At 45.8% G+C, this 13,774-nt stretch overlaps 1 protein-coding gene across 1 annotated transcript; it reads right to left on the bottom strand.

The window, feature by feature from the left end:
* Window positions 1-3,246: 3,246 nt before the first annotated feature.
* On the bottom strand, window positions 3,247-12,674 carry LOC144108793 (tsukushi-like). The gene is made up of 5 exons (XM_077641974.1): window positions 12,541-12,674; window positions 8,215-8,608; window positions 6,628-6,874; window positions 4,889-5,075; window positions 3,247-3,478 (listed from the first exon to the last, which is right to left on the bottom strand). The coding sequence occupies exons 1-5, from the start codon at window positions 12,542-12,544 to the stop codon at window positions 3,297-3,299; spliced, it is 1,014 nt and encodes a 337-aa protein (XP_077498100.1). The 5' UTR covers window positions 12,545-12,674; the 3' UTR covers window positions 3,247-3,296.
* Between the last annotated feature and the right edge of the window lie 1,100 nt (window positions 12,675-13,774).

Genomic DNA, 13,774 nt, shown 5'->3' with positions numbered 1-13,774 from the left:
AGCATTTTGGCTTCATCGGGGTGGGACAAAGACCAATTTTACCATACATTCTACTCAATAGAAGCCCATCGCCCGGTCAGGGAAAAGCTTTATCCATAGGAAAGCCTGTCGGTACGTACCGGCACTGGAAATCGGCTTTCACGGCTACTCACACAGGAGGCGGATGCCCAGGGCAAAATGTATAGGCCACGGCTTCAGTATCTACACTCCAGGTGGGGTGATACAGTATATGTACCTCCCGCTACTAAGCTTCTCGTTAATTAAATTTAACCTGTATTATATTACGCTCAGAGTATGAGCCATCGGTTTGGAAAAAGGTGAGCACGAGCAAGAAAGGCAGACCTGTCCAATCAGCACCAGTCTTGCATGCCTTTCGCGTTCGAACTCCCGCTATTGTAGTTAGGTTCTGTTTACTGTACTCACCGCACCCTTCAAAGGGTAATATTTGGCAGAGCAGGGAGGGTAGGAGGCTTATATACCGCTACGGCGGAATAATTTCGACGACACTTCTACTCTGTAACCTGCGCAGAAACCTCAGTCCACAAGTGTTCGAGCATTTCGACTTCATATAAATGACACCACTGCCGGGATTTAAACCATGGGTTCATCCTGTTCAGAACAGTTCCATTAGGATACATTGAGCCGCAAGGACATGCTGTGTAGCAGCACTGAACCTGTTAAAGGGCCACTCAGCTCTGAATGGGTTTTCGGTCATTTTCAGTTGATAGTCACATCACATTCCTAAGAGCGCCCTCTCTTTTCCACAATTAACCCTTTTTCAAAATACCGCGTGGAACACTTTTAAAACCACAGAAACAATATACCGAAACCGAAACCTCCGCATTTAGTTCTGTTGAAGGGGGAGGGTTAAGTACTGAAGGCGCAAGGTTAAGTCCTTGAGGTCCTTTTGAATAGAGTGTTTTATAGATGTCACTTTCAGCGCATGCAATTCTTTTCAGCTGTTTGTAATCAGTTAATTGGAGAGACATAGGAGAGGCCTTTACTCTGCAGTGGGTGTAGTCAGGCTGATGATGATTATGACGCCGTCACTTGTTGCCTGTCCGCAGCAGCGCATTATGTAATCTGCTGCACATCCATGGTGCCCGCATATCAAAGCACTTTGCCTATACGCGCTGTGAGCGGAGCCCAAAAAGCTCTGATGCCAGACCATGACGCCCTCCATGATAAAATCACTCGCAGCAGCCCCCAGAAATGTCTTCTTACAATTTTTGGCCGTACGTAGGCGACATTCACTTCCAGCTGCCGTAACATTTGGCCGGTTTCTACATCTTTTTAAAAAGCCTGCGACAAAGATTGCGTCTGAAATCCGGCACCTCGTCTATTTTGTGGCATTGTCAGAACGAAATAATCCGACACGCCCGAGCAAGCGTAGCCAACCGATTGTGAGAACAGAAGCCATTTCGTGGACTCCCCCTTCGATCCGCCTGTTGGTCTAAACGCAGTGGCGACCAATGCTGACGGGTGGTTTTCACATGACGAGACCTTTAAACTTATGCTTTTTTGTATAACTGCTTCTGGGCGGGAAGTCGAGCTTAAAGCATTAGCTTCGAAGGCGATGAAACAAGCTTTCCGTCGAGCCCATGACGGCACGGATCGGTCGGGAAGCCGTTAGATTTAGACCGAAATTACTGAAATGCCGATTTTTGCGCCCTTTCACCATATACAGAATGCGCCACAGCGGTTGATAAAGTAAGTTCTTTTATAGTACTTAACGGTTAGGTTGTCACAAGGAAACTTCGTGACACCATAGAAAATCAGTCGCCCGAACAGACGCTTGGACTTGTGAAAAACCAAATTTTAATCATTTTTCGTGATTTGAAAGCCACATACCCACCTATTTCTTTGTTTACAGTACACTGTGCTGTAAGTACTAAGTGATGCTTATTGCGCTAAGCGCAGAAACCACGGCGAAAGCTGTATAGGTTTTTAAAACAAGAATTCTGAGCAATATTGGCGCGTAGGGCACAAGAGTTTATTTCCTTATTTTGTTTCTGGTGCATAATCAACGAAGAAACATCACATAAGAAATCGCTTCTTAAAGCTCTAGGGAAAATAACGGCAAAGGCAGCATTTGCTTATACGGCATATGTTTATAAATAGATAGTGTATGAAGAGCTATAAAAGGAGTATAAGAGCGATAAGGACAACAAAAAATGACGCGAAACCACGCGACCATAAAAGTGCCACTGGCCCCTGAACGCCGCCTTACTTACATGTGCACATTACGCAGATTAATGTGCACATTAATGTGCACATTACGCACTCTGATATTACTGATGGAGGCGGCGGTTAAGGTAGCATAGAGCTGCGACTTAAATTCTCAGCGTCTTTCTGACGCTCGAGCATCCGTATGGCAGCAGCATAAATAGCTTGTTTCTTTTGGCAGGCGACTTTGGCTGCGCGGGCGGGCAATGCCTCATAATCGCGATGTTCTCTCATGCCGTGCACTGTAGCGTGCACCGCGACCTTCCTCAAATGTACATTGTCGTGTCCAGGTATGCTATCTCCAAGGCCATCACTTTCGGTTTGCTCAGTTTTTCGTGCAATGATCAATTATTTGGTGGCGATTAACAACGTGTGCTAGTCTATCGGTTGAAAACCAGTTGCGTTGGCGATACCGTCTTGGTAACCAATGCATAGAACAATGGCTCGCTGCCACGTTCGTTTCCGAGTGCCATCCGTGCTCGCAAGCTGTTTTGATCGCAGCGAAGACAGAACTGCTATAGCCTACGAATACATTAAAACGCAAAACAATTGCCAAATTTGCTGCCCTCAGCTTCGGATGGTACAAACTTGTTTGTTTGGTTGACGCCAAGACTTGTCTCTTGTCTTCCTGCTATGCCTACTCGAAACAACGACTCACAGAGATCTAGCGACGTATTTACACGCGCATTGTAGCCTTGCAAATCGTTGTAGGAATATTAAATAAATGCGGAAAAAATTCTATACTGTAAATAATAAAAACGAACTGCATGCACCGTGTTCCAAGAAGTCGTGGTGAAAGGAGAGAAAACTATATCGTGCGTCCCAGGTCCAGATCACTTGTTTAAGAGGATGAGTTGAGGCTTAGTACACTTGATGAAGAACTTCCTGTCACCGGCCACAGCTTGTAGCATGGGCGACCGGCCGTAGCTTTGCTCGTGAGGTGTGCACCGCTGAACAGCAGAATTAGGGCATATATAGAGATCCGTAGTCGAAATAAGCATGCAAGTTGAAGAAATAAAATCCCCGCCCATCTTATTTATTACAACTCATATGTACACAAAGCAAATAAATTAGCCAATGCTTCCTCCGAACGGCCAGCTGCGCCTCCGGCATCCAATCCTCGAGGCTGTAATGCTGCTGAGGCCCCTGCCATCGGTGCACCGGAAGCCATGGAAGATTTGCTGCACGGCCTGGTTTTGACTGTGCCGGACCAGCCACTCGTACGAACAGCCCCGGCAGGTGAAAGGATTTCCTGCGACGGTACCATTTGATATCAGTTAGGGGGAAATACTCGCGCCCCGAAATGTCAGCGCTGAAGAGTACCGAGGGGTCCCAAGCTTACGGCGGACCTTCCAACCGATGTGGACTTACGTAACGTCAAATGTTAGGCCAATTGCCATGACTGATCGTGGAACTGTGCGCATCAAGGAGGCAAAGCCCAAAAAGGATAGAACCGAACGAAACAGGAGCACCCTTGCAACTGACGCAAAACCGGAAAACCCGTTCCTGTCGGTGAGTATGCACACCCTTTTTCTGCAAGTTTGAGTTACCAAAAACCAAAACTAATCATGGCGAAGCTGTGCTCAAGACATAAAGAACAAGAAAAATAGAAGCGGTCTAAGAGAGGCGAAAGCCACTCGATATGCGGATAAGTGAAAATATTAAGAAGGCGTATGTGATGAATCTTTTATAGTTCGTTGGAACTTGCGTTCTTCGTAGAACAATAAAACCGGTGCCGAACTAAGGCATGATGCACTGCCTGCCGCGATTATGTTGGAGGCCTCCAAAATCTCCCTGTCAAGTACCTGCTTCGAGCGGCTGATGATTCTAGTGTGCACTAGTAGGGGGTGTGCAGCACTTGTGTGATACTAGAATCATCGGCAGCAGGAAGTACTAAGTAGACAGGGCGATTTTGGAGGCATCCAACATACTCGTAATTGCGGCAAGCAATGCTTCATGTATTTTTTTGGCATCGGTTTTATTGTTCTACAAAGAACACAACTTCCAAGGAATTACGTAGGCTTTATCACATGCACCTTTATGGTCTTTTCACCTCTCCGTCTATCGGAGCATTTCATCACTCTTCGATTTTTTTTACATATTCTTTATCTCGTTACCACATACGCATCAAGCTTAGTTTTTTCTTGTCTGTTGTCAGGTGCAGAAAGAACGCCCATTTGGTCACCGACGAGGAAGCGTTTTTCTGTTGTTTTTTTTTGCGTAAGTTGCAAATGCCATCCTATGTTGGCCAGTTCTGCCTACTTGTGTTTCATCTTTTCTGAGCGCCCTCTTTCACGATGAACCGATTAGAACTCATTTCCGTTCAACTAAATTTTACGTGTCTTATCGCGACGCCTCCCTGAACTTTGTGCCTACTCAAGGCTAATTACTAGGTTTGTGAAGCGCTCTTATAAAGAAACGCGCAAAATCCCTCTCCCTTCATAAACGCTGGGTTCGTGCACAATGAAGCGAGGGGTGTGATGCAAGATTCACTTCCGTATAAACACACACCTTATATTTCTTGTGCTCAGCAAGTGGCCACATAATATACCGCGTCTGCCTTATCTGCCTCTCTTGTGGTCAAGAACACCTTCGTAACTCTGTCTCAATATCTTCATGGCGTGAGGAAGCGTTGCATCTCCCCCCTCTCTCTCTTTCTCACCTTTAACAGCGATCAGAGGCAGGAAGTTGAGACGGCTTGATCTTGTGTACATGCGGTGCATGAGGTCTTCGAACGGTTGCTGTTCCAGCGCGGTCAGGTTGTTGTGAGACAGGTCGAGCACCAGGGGAGCTGAACCTTCGAATGCTCTGCGGTCGATAAGCATGAGCTGACCGCCGGAAAGATCTACCTGCGTACGAGAAGACAGACGTCATAGTGAAGCAATCGAACTATTGAATGTTCGACTTTCCAGAACGCTATTTCAATGTTCACAAAATTACGCCCGGGTAACAACTGGTTTTAGTGCTCAATGTCAATACATTACCTGCCAGAGCGAGCCCTATTATGTTAGTTCTGGACAATTGTAATCTCTTGTTTGGAGTTCGTCAAAGTGAGAACTAGGCCTGATGGTCACCGAGAAAGAGCGGAGCATCGCGCAAAACATAACCAAACAGCACTTGTTATATTAACAGAAGAAAAAGGCCGCTCGTAATACATACCAGCACCAAAACTAGAGCACCTACAATTACAGAATCATATACAACAACGCATTGTGTTGGAATCCCAGTGCAAGAGTCATTAAATTTTCCGCGCCTACAGGTGATTCTGTAACCACATGCAGGTTTTAATTCGTCTGGGTTACACAATATTTGCGAAAGAAGCGCACAAATTTTCGTTTGTTTAAATATGGTTCAGTGGCGTAGATCACCACCGCTGTAACATATTTTTCCATAATGAAGGGAATTATGTCCAGTGCTAGATCTATTTTATCTGAATGCTGACAAATTCTACTGGTCACCACCGTTCTGACATATTGCTTAGCTGAGTCAGGCTTGTGTCAGGCAGCAAAACAGTTCTACCTTGAGACGCAGTTTATTACGTATGTATCTTACTATGTAATTGTAATCGCGAGTTTTATTTCTCGCGATAGAGTATTGGTTCTAGATACCGACACTTGCCTACCTTGTAAAACGTTATTTACGTTTGTGACTTCGGATGTTTTTGAAACCAGTCTTAAATGCTAATAAGCCAATAGCATCAACCGGATCGTCAGCTCAACTTATTACGAAAGTTAACCACCACCAGGTGGAGGTGACGGCATTCTTTTACTTTGTTGGTCACAGCACACCAGATTTAGCATGCAGCGTAAGTTGCTGTTGACCCTGGTCTTTCGCGACGTTGTTTAATAAAACAGTAAATAGTAATGACCAAGCACCATTTTATATCAGCATGCTGGGCTGCTACTGAAGTAAAAAATGCAATGGTGGATGGGGGTCTCAATCTTACGCTCGCTGTTGTACTAACACATATGTCGGTTGGTTATAATTCACCCACATTAACATGCCATCTAGAAAGCTGTTTTACTTTATAGCTGCGGGTGTTATTTGACAACTAAATTAAGCACTAGTGCGCAAACACAGCCCATAGGTTTTGTTGTAAGATTTTTAGTGAAGTTAAAAGAAATCCGGAGGAAGGTGAAGGTTCTCATTTGCACATTTCCTCACATTTTTACCTAACATACCGCGCCACGTAAGCCTTTATTCAGTTTTGTCGTGCAGGATGTCGAATTTAAAAACGAAATTAAGCGCTATCAACAAACGCCACCAATAGACACACCTGCTTAACTACTACTGTAGTCAATCATGATGAGAGGCTGGATGGAGACCTCATTCCTATGTATGTGTGTGGGCCTATAAATACCTGTGGTGGACACAGTGCGCCTACTGTACAATGGAGCGTACCCTGAGTTGTTCATGTCCCCGTGGAATTGATAGCGAGAGGCTTCCGAGTGTGGCAAGTCTCGTGTTGGCCAGGTCGAGCTCCCTCAGACCGTGGAGGGAGTAAAACGCCCGGGCACCGATCGATGTGAGGGGGTTGCCTGAGAGCACCAGTTTTTTTATGTTGGTGCTGAAAAAGGTGTTGTCGGGGATCCGTGTCAGCCGGTTCCCGCCGAGGTTCAGCACCATCAGGTCCGGGAAATACCGCAGCCTGCACCATGCGAGAATTCGGTGAGAAAAAGCATGCATGCGCACGCGCACTTCTTTTCAAAGATAAATGCGCTGTAGTGCTCGGACGCTAGGTTTAAACAACTTTTGCACGTACACTGGATAGCTCTAGTGGTTAAAGCTTACCACAACGTAAGAACACTTAGGGGATCCTTGGTGGATCGTTTGAATGCGTTAACTTGGTCTGTTCGTATTCGTTATCACTTTCTATTACTCTTTCGTTACATGGAAGGGTGGCAACTTAGGCTCGTTATATCTGAGGTAAACACACAGAAGTTGGCTATATCGAGGTGGCATATTTAGGTTAGTTACATCCGAAGTTCGCGCACTTCGGTTCGTCATACTCGAGTTGTAAGTTTGCGCTCGTCCCGTACCCTGTCTTGTGTGTGCGTGCTTCGCGCGACTACCATGTCTGAAGTGGTATACTACGGCTGGATATATTCGATGTAGTATACTAAAGTTACTTATATCCGAGGTGGCCACATGGCCCCGCGTGTCGAAGGTCGCCATTTCCGCTTTCACAGGGCCTTCTAATATTAACGCATTATTAAAGATGGCCACTATACAACGCAGGAGCTTCTGCGGCCAGTTGGTCCAAATGAATATTTACAGCATATGCACACGACACATTGTCTGGATGTCTACGCTCTATTTATACGGGAAATCGGGGACTTGTCAAAATATACACCCGTATCTTTTACGATTTCACCTGTGACGTTACTCTTGCATGCTGGCTATTTTCTGAGAAATAAATTGTTCGAATACTCTTCAGAACATGTTTTGTCACACCTGTGCCAAAAATAAATGTTGAGTAACTACGCCTATTTTGTTAAGCATAACAGTCCACCTCATTTGTCGTGCTGATAGTGCTGATGCACGTTACATCTATAAGCAACTGTTAGCAACTATTGTAACAAACAGTGCGATTGGTTAGAATTAGGTACTCAATATTTTTGCTATTTTCCAATAATCCGCCTCAGCAATTAACTTTGTATGCCTCCTTACTGTAATACCCCTCTTTCTAAAGCATTGAAGAATGGTGCGAAACGTCTACCTAGTCCTTGTACGCAGGCCAGAGGTTACTGCTGAAATTGTTGAGATTGTCACTAGAGCTAACTGGAACGGCTCCCCCAACTCTGAGCAGCCCGAAAGTTCAGACGCAGTGAGGAATGTTTCTGTTGTTGACACCCACTCTACTGAACCGTCAGCACAAATCTCAGGAGAATCGGGTCATCAGGAAACGTTCGTTATCAAGCATAGCTAAAGAACCCTTTACGTTTTGACTAAAACACCCAGTGGGAAGCGGAAGCTTTTAAGACTTACTGTCCAAACTGAAAAGTCTGCAGGGCGTTGCCATACAGGCTGAGCACGTCCAGTAGGCGGCTCGAGTTCCTCAGGGCCTCCAGGGTGAACGAGCTGAGGTTGGAGTTCAGCTCGATGTGTACCTCGCTGAACCTAAAGCTTCCCAGCACGTCCTCTGGAAACGCCGTGATGGGCGTTTTCTGTATCCATAGCTGTTTCTGGTCCCTGGTGGCCAGCGTGCCGCTCCTGAATGCCCTCCTCAGCTCAGTGGTGGACTGGACACGCATGCAGTTGATGCCGTAGTGGTCACACGTGCAAGGCTGAAGGCTCGCCTCGCTCGGGCAGTTGGCGACGACGATGCCGAGCCGTGTAGAAAGGGCAATGGCGGCGAAGGCCAGGTATGCATTGAAGCGTCCTGGAACCGTTCATGACAAATTAGTCTATCGCTCTCACATCCCTAAAAAATGTTACAAGTGAAGAGGACGCAGCTCTACTTCGGACAACTTACATTTTAGACAGTTGAGTAATTCATCTAAAAATGGCATTCGGAAAGAAGTAGTCACGTGATTTCGCGTCTCCGAATAGGGATTTTACATCGTCACTATCAGCTTAAAGGCAGCCGCTGCAGGACAAGCACCGTTCATGCTGATCTCCAGTTAAACCTGCCGAATGCTAGCTGCAACCACGTTATATCTCTGCAAACCTCTTGTCCTCATCAGCACACCTCGCTCACTGCTCTCCTCTGTTACGTTTGCCGTTGTTGTTTTTTTCTGGGGGGGGGGGGGGGGAGGGGGGGTCCACTTCATTACTCTAAAGGACCATCGGCTAATTCTTCTCCACATAATGCATGCCTTGTTCAAGTGCACTTCCTTTTTTTATTTCAGCAAGAATTATGTGTACCCCATAATTTTGATCTCTTCGGTTTTGACTAGTTCACCTGAATAGAGGACATGACCTAGTTCTAGAACTTTCTGTTATGACACTGGCCTGTTTTCATCGTCGTATCCAGTAAGAACAGATCCGTCACCTTTGCCGCACATCTCAATACTGCTCAGGTGCATGCTGGAGAGACCTCGCCAAATTGCAACGTTTGCAAGAAAGCTCGCAGTACTCATTATTGCGCGGCGCCTTGCCTAATCGTAGGCTTTGCTCTTTCATAAGTAAGGCGAAGAGAAAGTAATCTGTGACCGAGAATGAAAGACGTTTACTTGTAGAGGCAACAACCTATTGCTCTTGTGCTCCTCTCCAATTTTTCGTTTTTCCTGTAGCTGCAATTATAAGCAGTGCGTCGAAAACGCAATCACCGGACTAGCATGGCACGTTGACACCTGAAGTAAACTTTGACAAATTTAAAAGTTATCCCTGCCCTCATTTTCTGCCCGATTCAGTTTTGTGTGCTTTAATGTATACCGTGAAGTGCTGAGGAACACAGCTAGCATGCGCAAAGAGGAGGCACCAGCACGCTAATTGGAAAGAGCTCCTTAATATCCCAAATTGTGTAGCGTAAAACGGCCAAACTTGAAATCAATAACATTCTTAAAATTATGGATATATGCAATGCTGGCAGACGACGGGCATCGACGAGAAGAGCACACAAATGCTTACTTGTTTCTCCTTCTCGCCTCTGCCTGTCATCTGACAGCGCTGCTCATTCCACAATGACCAATCAGCCAGCCTAGCAGCACACCCTGCTCAAGTTAGTAAAACCGCCATATTAGAATGTAGCAGTTGCACCCATAAGCTCCTGATTGCACCTCGAAAATCATACGCAGAACAATGCATTCCTTACCACGGAGAGAAAAATCCTCCAGGAAAAGCGAAATGGAACCTGAGCCGCCCAAACACGATATCTAACGGAATTCGGTCGGTTTCCCATCCGCGCAAGAGACGAAACGAAAATTGTCTGCAGCTTCACACAATACTGACGTCAGTGGCTGATAGCGTAGATATGAATTCCGATCTCCGTTTGCGCACCGGCATCGGATGCAGTCGTCACCAACAGTGTGTGAATGTCACTAGGTAGACGGAATCTGTGCGTACGCAGTCATACATTTAGCACAGAAAGCAAGAATGAGCCCCATTCTCTTCGAGTGTTGTAGGCTGCTGCGTTGTGTGCGATCGTATGCAATATCCAATGTCTAGAACAGCACCATTTACTGGAAACTTGCAAGACCATAACTGCACATGAGACACTCTAGTAAAGCAAGAATCACACCATTCTCTTTGCGTTCAGCAGGGCACTCGCTTTATGTGGGGTCGCACACTTCTTCAAATCCGCAATGCAGCCATTTCTTAGGAACTGTTTTTTTTTTCAGCGCTAATGACAAATGGTTTCTCTCCTCGAATAAATAAAACCTTGTATGAGAGAAATTGAAAAACTTCGAACATCTTATTGCAGAGAGCTTCCTTATGCACTTGGTGCCGAAAGCGATAGTGTTACGCCGGCTGTATAAAGGTACGATCACTACCACTGATTCATAATGCGAATTGTGAGCTCTTACATCTGCCTGCAGCTCCCTCATTTGGTTCTGTCTTTCTCCCCTGTTATTTGCTATTCACTAACATACAACTCGTTTTTTAAGCTCTCTTGTACGCCATGTCAGTACTGCACGAAAGCATGAATAAAACAACTTAAGCCACCTAGATATGGCGGGCCTATTATGTAAAGTGAAATCGACAATAGATATGGGAAGGAAGGCCGAAAGCACAAACTCGCTCTCTGTACCTAAATTCGAGCCAGACTGCATGACCTCAGAAAAGTGGCACAACATTTCAATAGTCTTTATGGAATTTCTTTGATTAAGCTTCTTAAACATAACTGACGAGTAAAGCAATGAACGAATGAATTGCGTTTAAACAAGCATCCGTTGTCCAACGCTTGGGGAATCTATATGCCAGTTATATAATATTGCCAAAATCGAACGCCCAGTGCTATAACAGATATTCTTAGTTGATTGTTTGAAGTGTCTGCCCGATGCACAGAACAACTCATCTTTGAATAATAACCAGGGCACAGCAAAAACACCAGCCGTACGTTAAGTAGTATGATTATAAAAACACCGAGAAAAACGTCTAAAAAGCTGCAGCTGATAATTTTAAAATTGACTCGAATCCCTCCACTACGATGCCTCTCGAGACCCAAGCGCAAGTTTACAACCTTAAACGTTACGTATAATTCCCTACCTGGTCACCCTGTTTTGTTGACAGAAATGAAGAAATAAAAATTTTGCAGACGTAATGCTCCTGTTCGGAACAAAACAGCTATAGTGATATTTATCCTTAGGGGCCAGCACTCTAAGCAAAGCCCGATAGCACCACAGCCTGTCGGTTCACAAAGCAACGCACAGTGCGGGGTGGAGACCGCCTAGCGGCAGACCAAAAGAATAGCGTTCTCACTGACAGGCGGAGCAATTAATGTAGGCGTTCTCCTTTAAGATATACCACAGTCAACGTGTTAAGCTTGGCAATTCTTTGTTTGGAACTGTTAATTAAAGTGAACTTCCTACCTGGCGCTATCAGCTTTACTCCAAAACAACAGATCGCGCTCTAACGTTAGCCCGCCTTACCCTTCTATCATCTATCGTGCAAAAGCACTATTATGATGGGTAATCCACTGGCCAGATCCTGCTTTGTATGTGGGTTTGCTTCGATGCTTGTGGATTTGTGCCAACAGAAGTAAATAAATAGAAATAAATTGCGTAAATGTTGTCACGAGCAGGATTCAAAACCGCAGCAGAACTAACTGTTCATCTTCGCTGGCCGCTGCGCGAGAGCACTAGGCTGTCGCCGCAGTCAATCAAGCATCATGTTTAACTGCAACACACTCTCGCTCTGTGCATTGCACAACGTCATCTTCATCAACTAACACTGCTTTCAAACTGATATTCGCGCTTTGAGCTATGTGGCGGTAGCGACAGAGAGATTTGCACTGCATGCGTCGGCGTGCACAACCTTGTTGCAGACGCACAGTACTACAGCAATACGTGCTGGCCTTGGCAACACTCCTGTAGAAACGCGGCATTGGACCATAGGCCGCCGATGTAGAATATGTAAAATGGCACTGACTATTTAAAAGTTGAAGTGCATAATTGGCCTCCTGGGTTACTGGACACCTCAATCGCGCTCTCAGATACGTGGCGATGGTGCCCAGGTGCAAAAAAAAAAACAGTGCTTTCGCGCAATATTTCGTGCTGAGCATTGCTTAACCACCAGCCATATTTTTCTTGTTCGCTTCCTATACATGCAACCTAAGCTCACAAGTGGTATTTATGCATTCCGAGTAAAGTCGCTTACACCGGCTACAAATGATGGACGTTAATTGATGAAAAAGCAGTTCGAGTCACTCACCCATTGTGTGTGTGTTTCTGGCGTTGCTCGGATAGCAACGCTAAGCTTAAAACTGACGCTCCAGGAGACACCTGGCACTTTATATCCTAGCCAACCAGTAACGAAGTGGCCTTTCTCTCTCTCTCTCTCTCTCTCTCCCACCACACAACTTTTTGTCGGTCCGATCAGCGTCTAACTATGAGCGGCCGATAAGGGTCGCAGGAATCTAGGCGCGTGACCGTTTGGGTACAACCAACGGAGGTGTTTCCTGGCAAGAGGGAGACTTATCGCCTGGTATTGTTCGCCCCATACGGTGTTGCGTGGGACACAAGACACCTGTTGGAGATAAAACAAGGGAAAAAAAATTGGATAACGGCGAAACCTCTGCCAGGCTTAGAAAGAGAAAAAAAGAAGAGCATTAGGCCCATGATTGCTGCAGTGTCAGGGGAGTGCGAGCTCTTTGGCCTTCTCAGTCGTTTGTGGGCGTTTTAGAAGGGGAGGAAATGATTGCTCCAACAAAAGCAACTGCACTGTTTTCATGGACCATGCGAGAGGAATCGGGGAAAGGTTCGAGAAGCACACTCGTAGTGCTGGATTGCTGCTGAATCCCACTGTTTGTTGCAGTGAGTTCCTCCGACCTGATATCTAAGGAAGGTTGCCTGTGGAGTTTCCCTGGCTAAAGGTTACGAAATAGTTAACCTTGTGAAAAGCGCAAAGAAATTAAAGGCACACAGCTACAAAATTTTGCTTTAACTAGAAGGCCTCTTAATGTGAAGAGGATGTCATTGAGCTAATCATGAAAAACCAGGTGCTGTTATTACAAGCGCTCTTTTGGAGACAACGGGTGCACCTGGAAGAGTGCCGCGAAGTTAGGGCTACTATGGGATATTGTCAGGTACGGGTACTCAAGAACCGTCTTCAAGCTGGTCCTATTGGAAGTGAACGGATTACGGACGACATGACATGGCTGAAATGCGTCTCGGCATTCCTAGGTGCTCGTAAGTTTTTAAAAGAATTAGGAGTGATTACCCTGCACTGGGGAAGAGGAATTAGGTGACTAAAAGGAGGAAGAGAGAAGTGGAAAAAGGCATAACACACACACACACACACACGCACAACGCTGTCACAATTTGTCACTCAATCCAGTCGTTCTCAAGTAGGCAAAGAGTGCCTTGTATGCCTTGAGGGCAGTCGACTGCTGTGGCCACGGACCGAGGATCTTTTGCTCTGTTAATGGGCGAGGATCGAGGCGGTC

This window comes from Amblyomma americanum, chromosome 10 (genome assembly GCF_052857255.1).
Source record: "Amblyomma americanum isolate KBUSLIRL-KWMA chromosome 10, ASM5285725v1, whole genome shotgun sequence".
Classification (NCBI taxonomy): domain Eukaryota; kingdom Metazoa; phylum Arthropoda; class Arachnida; order Ixodida; family Ixodidae; genus Amblyomma; species Amblyomma americanum.
The sequence above is the reverse complement of the archived record's forward strand: the minus strand, read 5'-3'. Positions and strand labels throughout refer to the sequence as shown.

Excerpts from the sequence above, each read along its gene's own strand:
- LOC144108793 (XM_077641974.1), bottom strand. Across the intron at positions 6,875-8,214 it reads CAGACTTTTCAGTTTGGACA|GCTGCGGTATTTCCCGGACC; the intron begins GTAAGTCTTAAA and ends CGCATGGTGCAG. Across the intron at positions 3,479-4,888 it reads GCCTCTGATCGCTGTTAAAG|GAAATCCTTTCACCTGCCGG; the intron begins GTGAGAAAGAGA and ends GTACCGTCGCAG.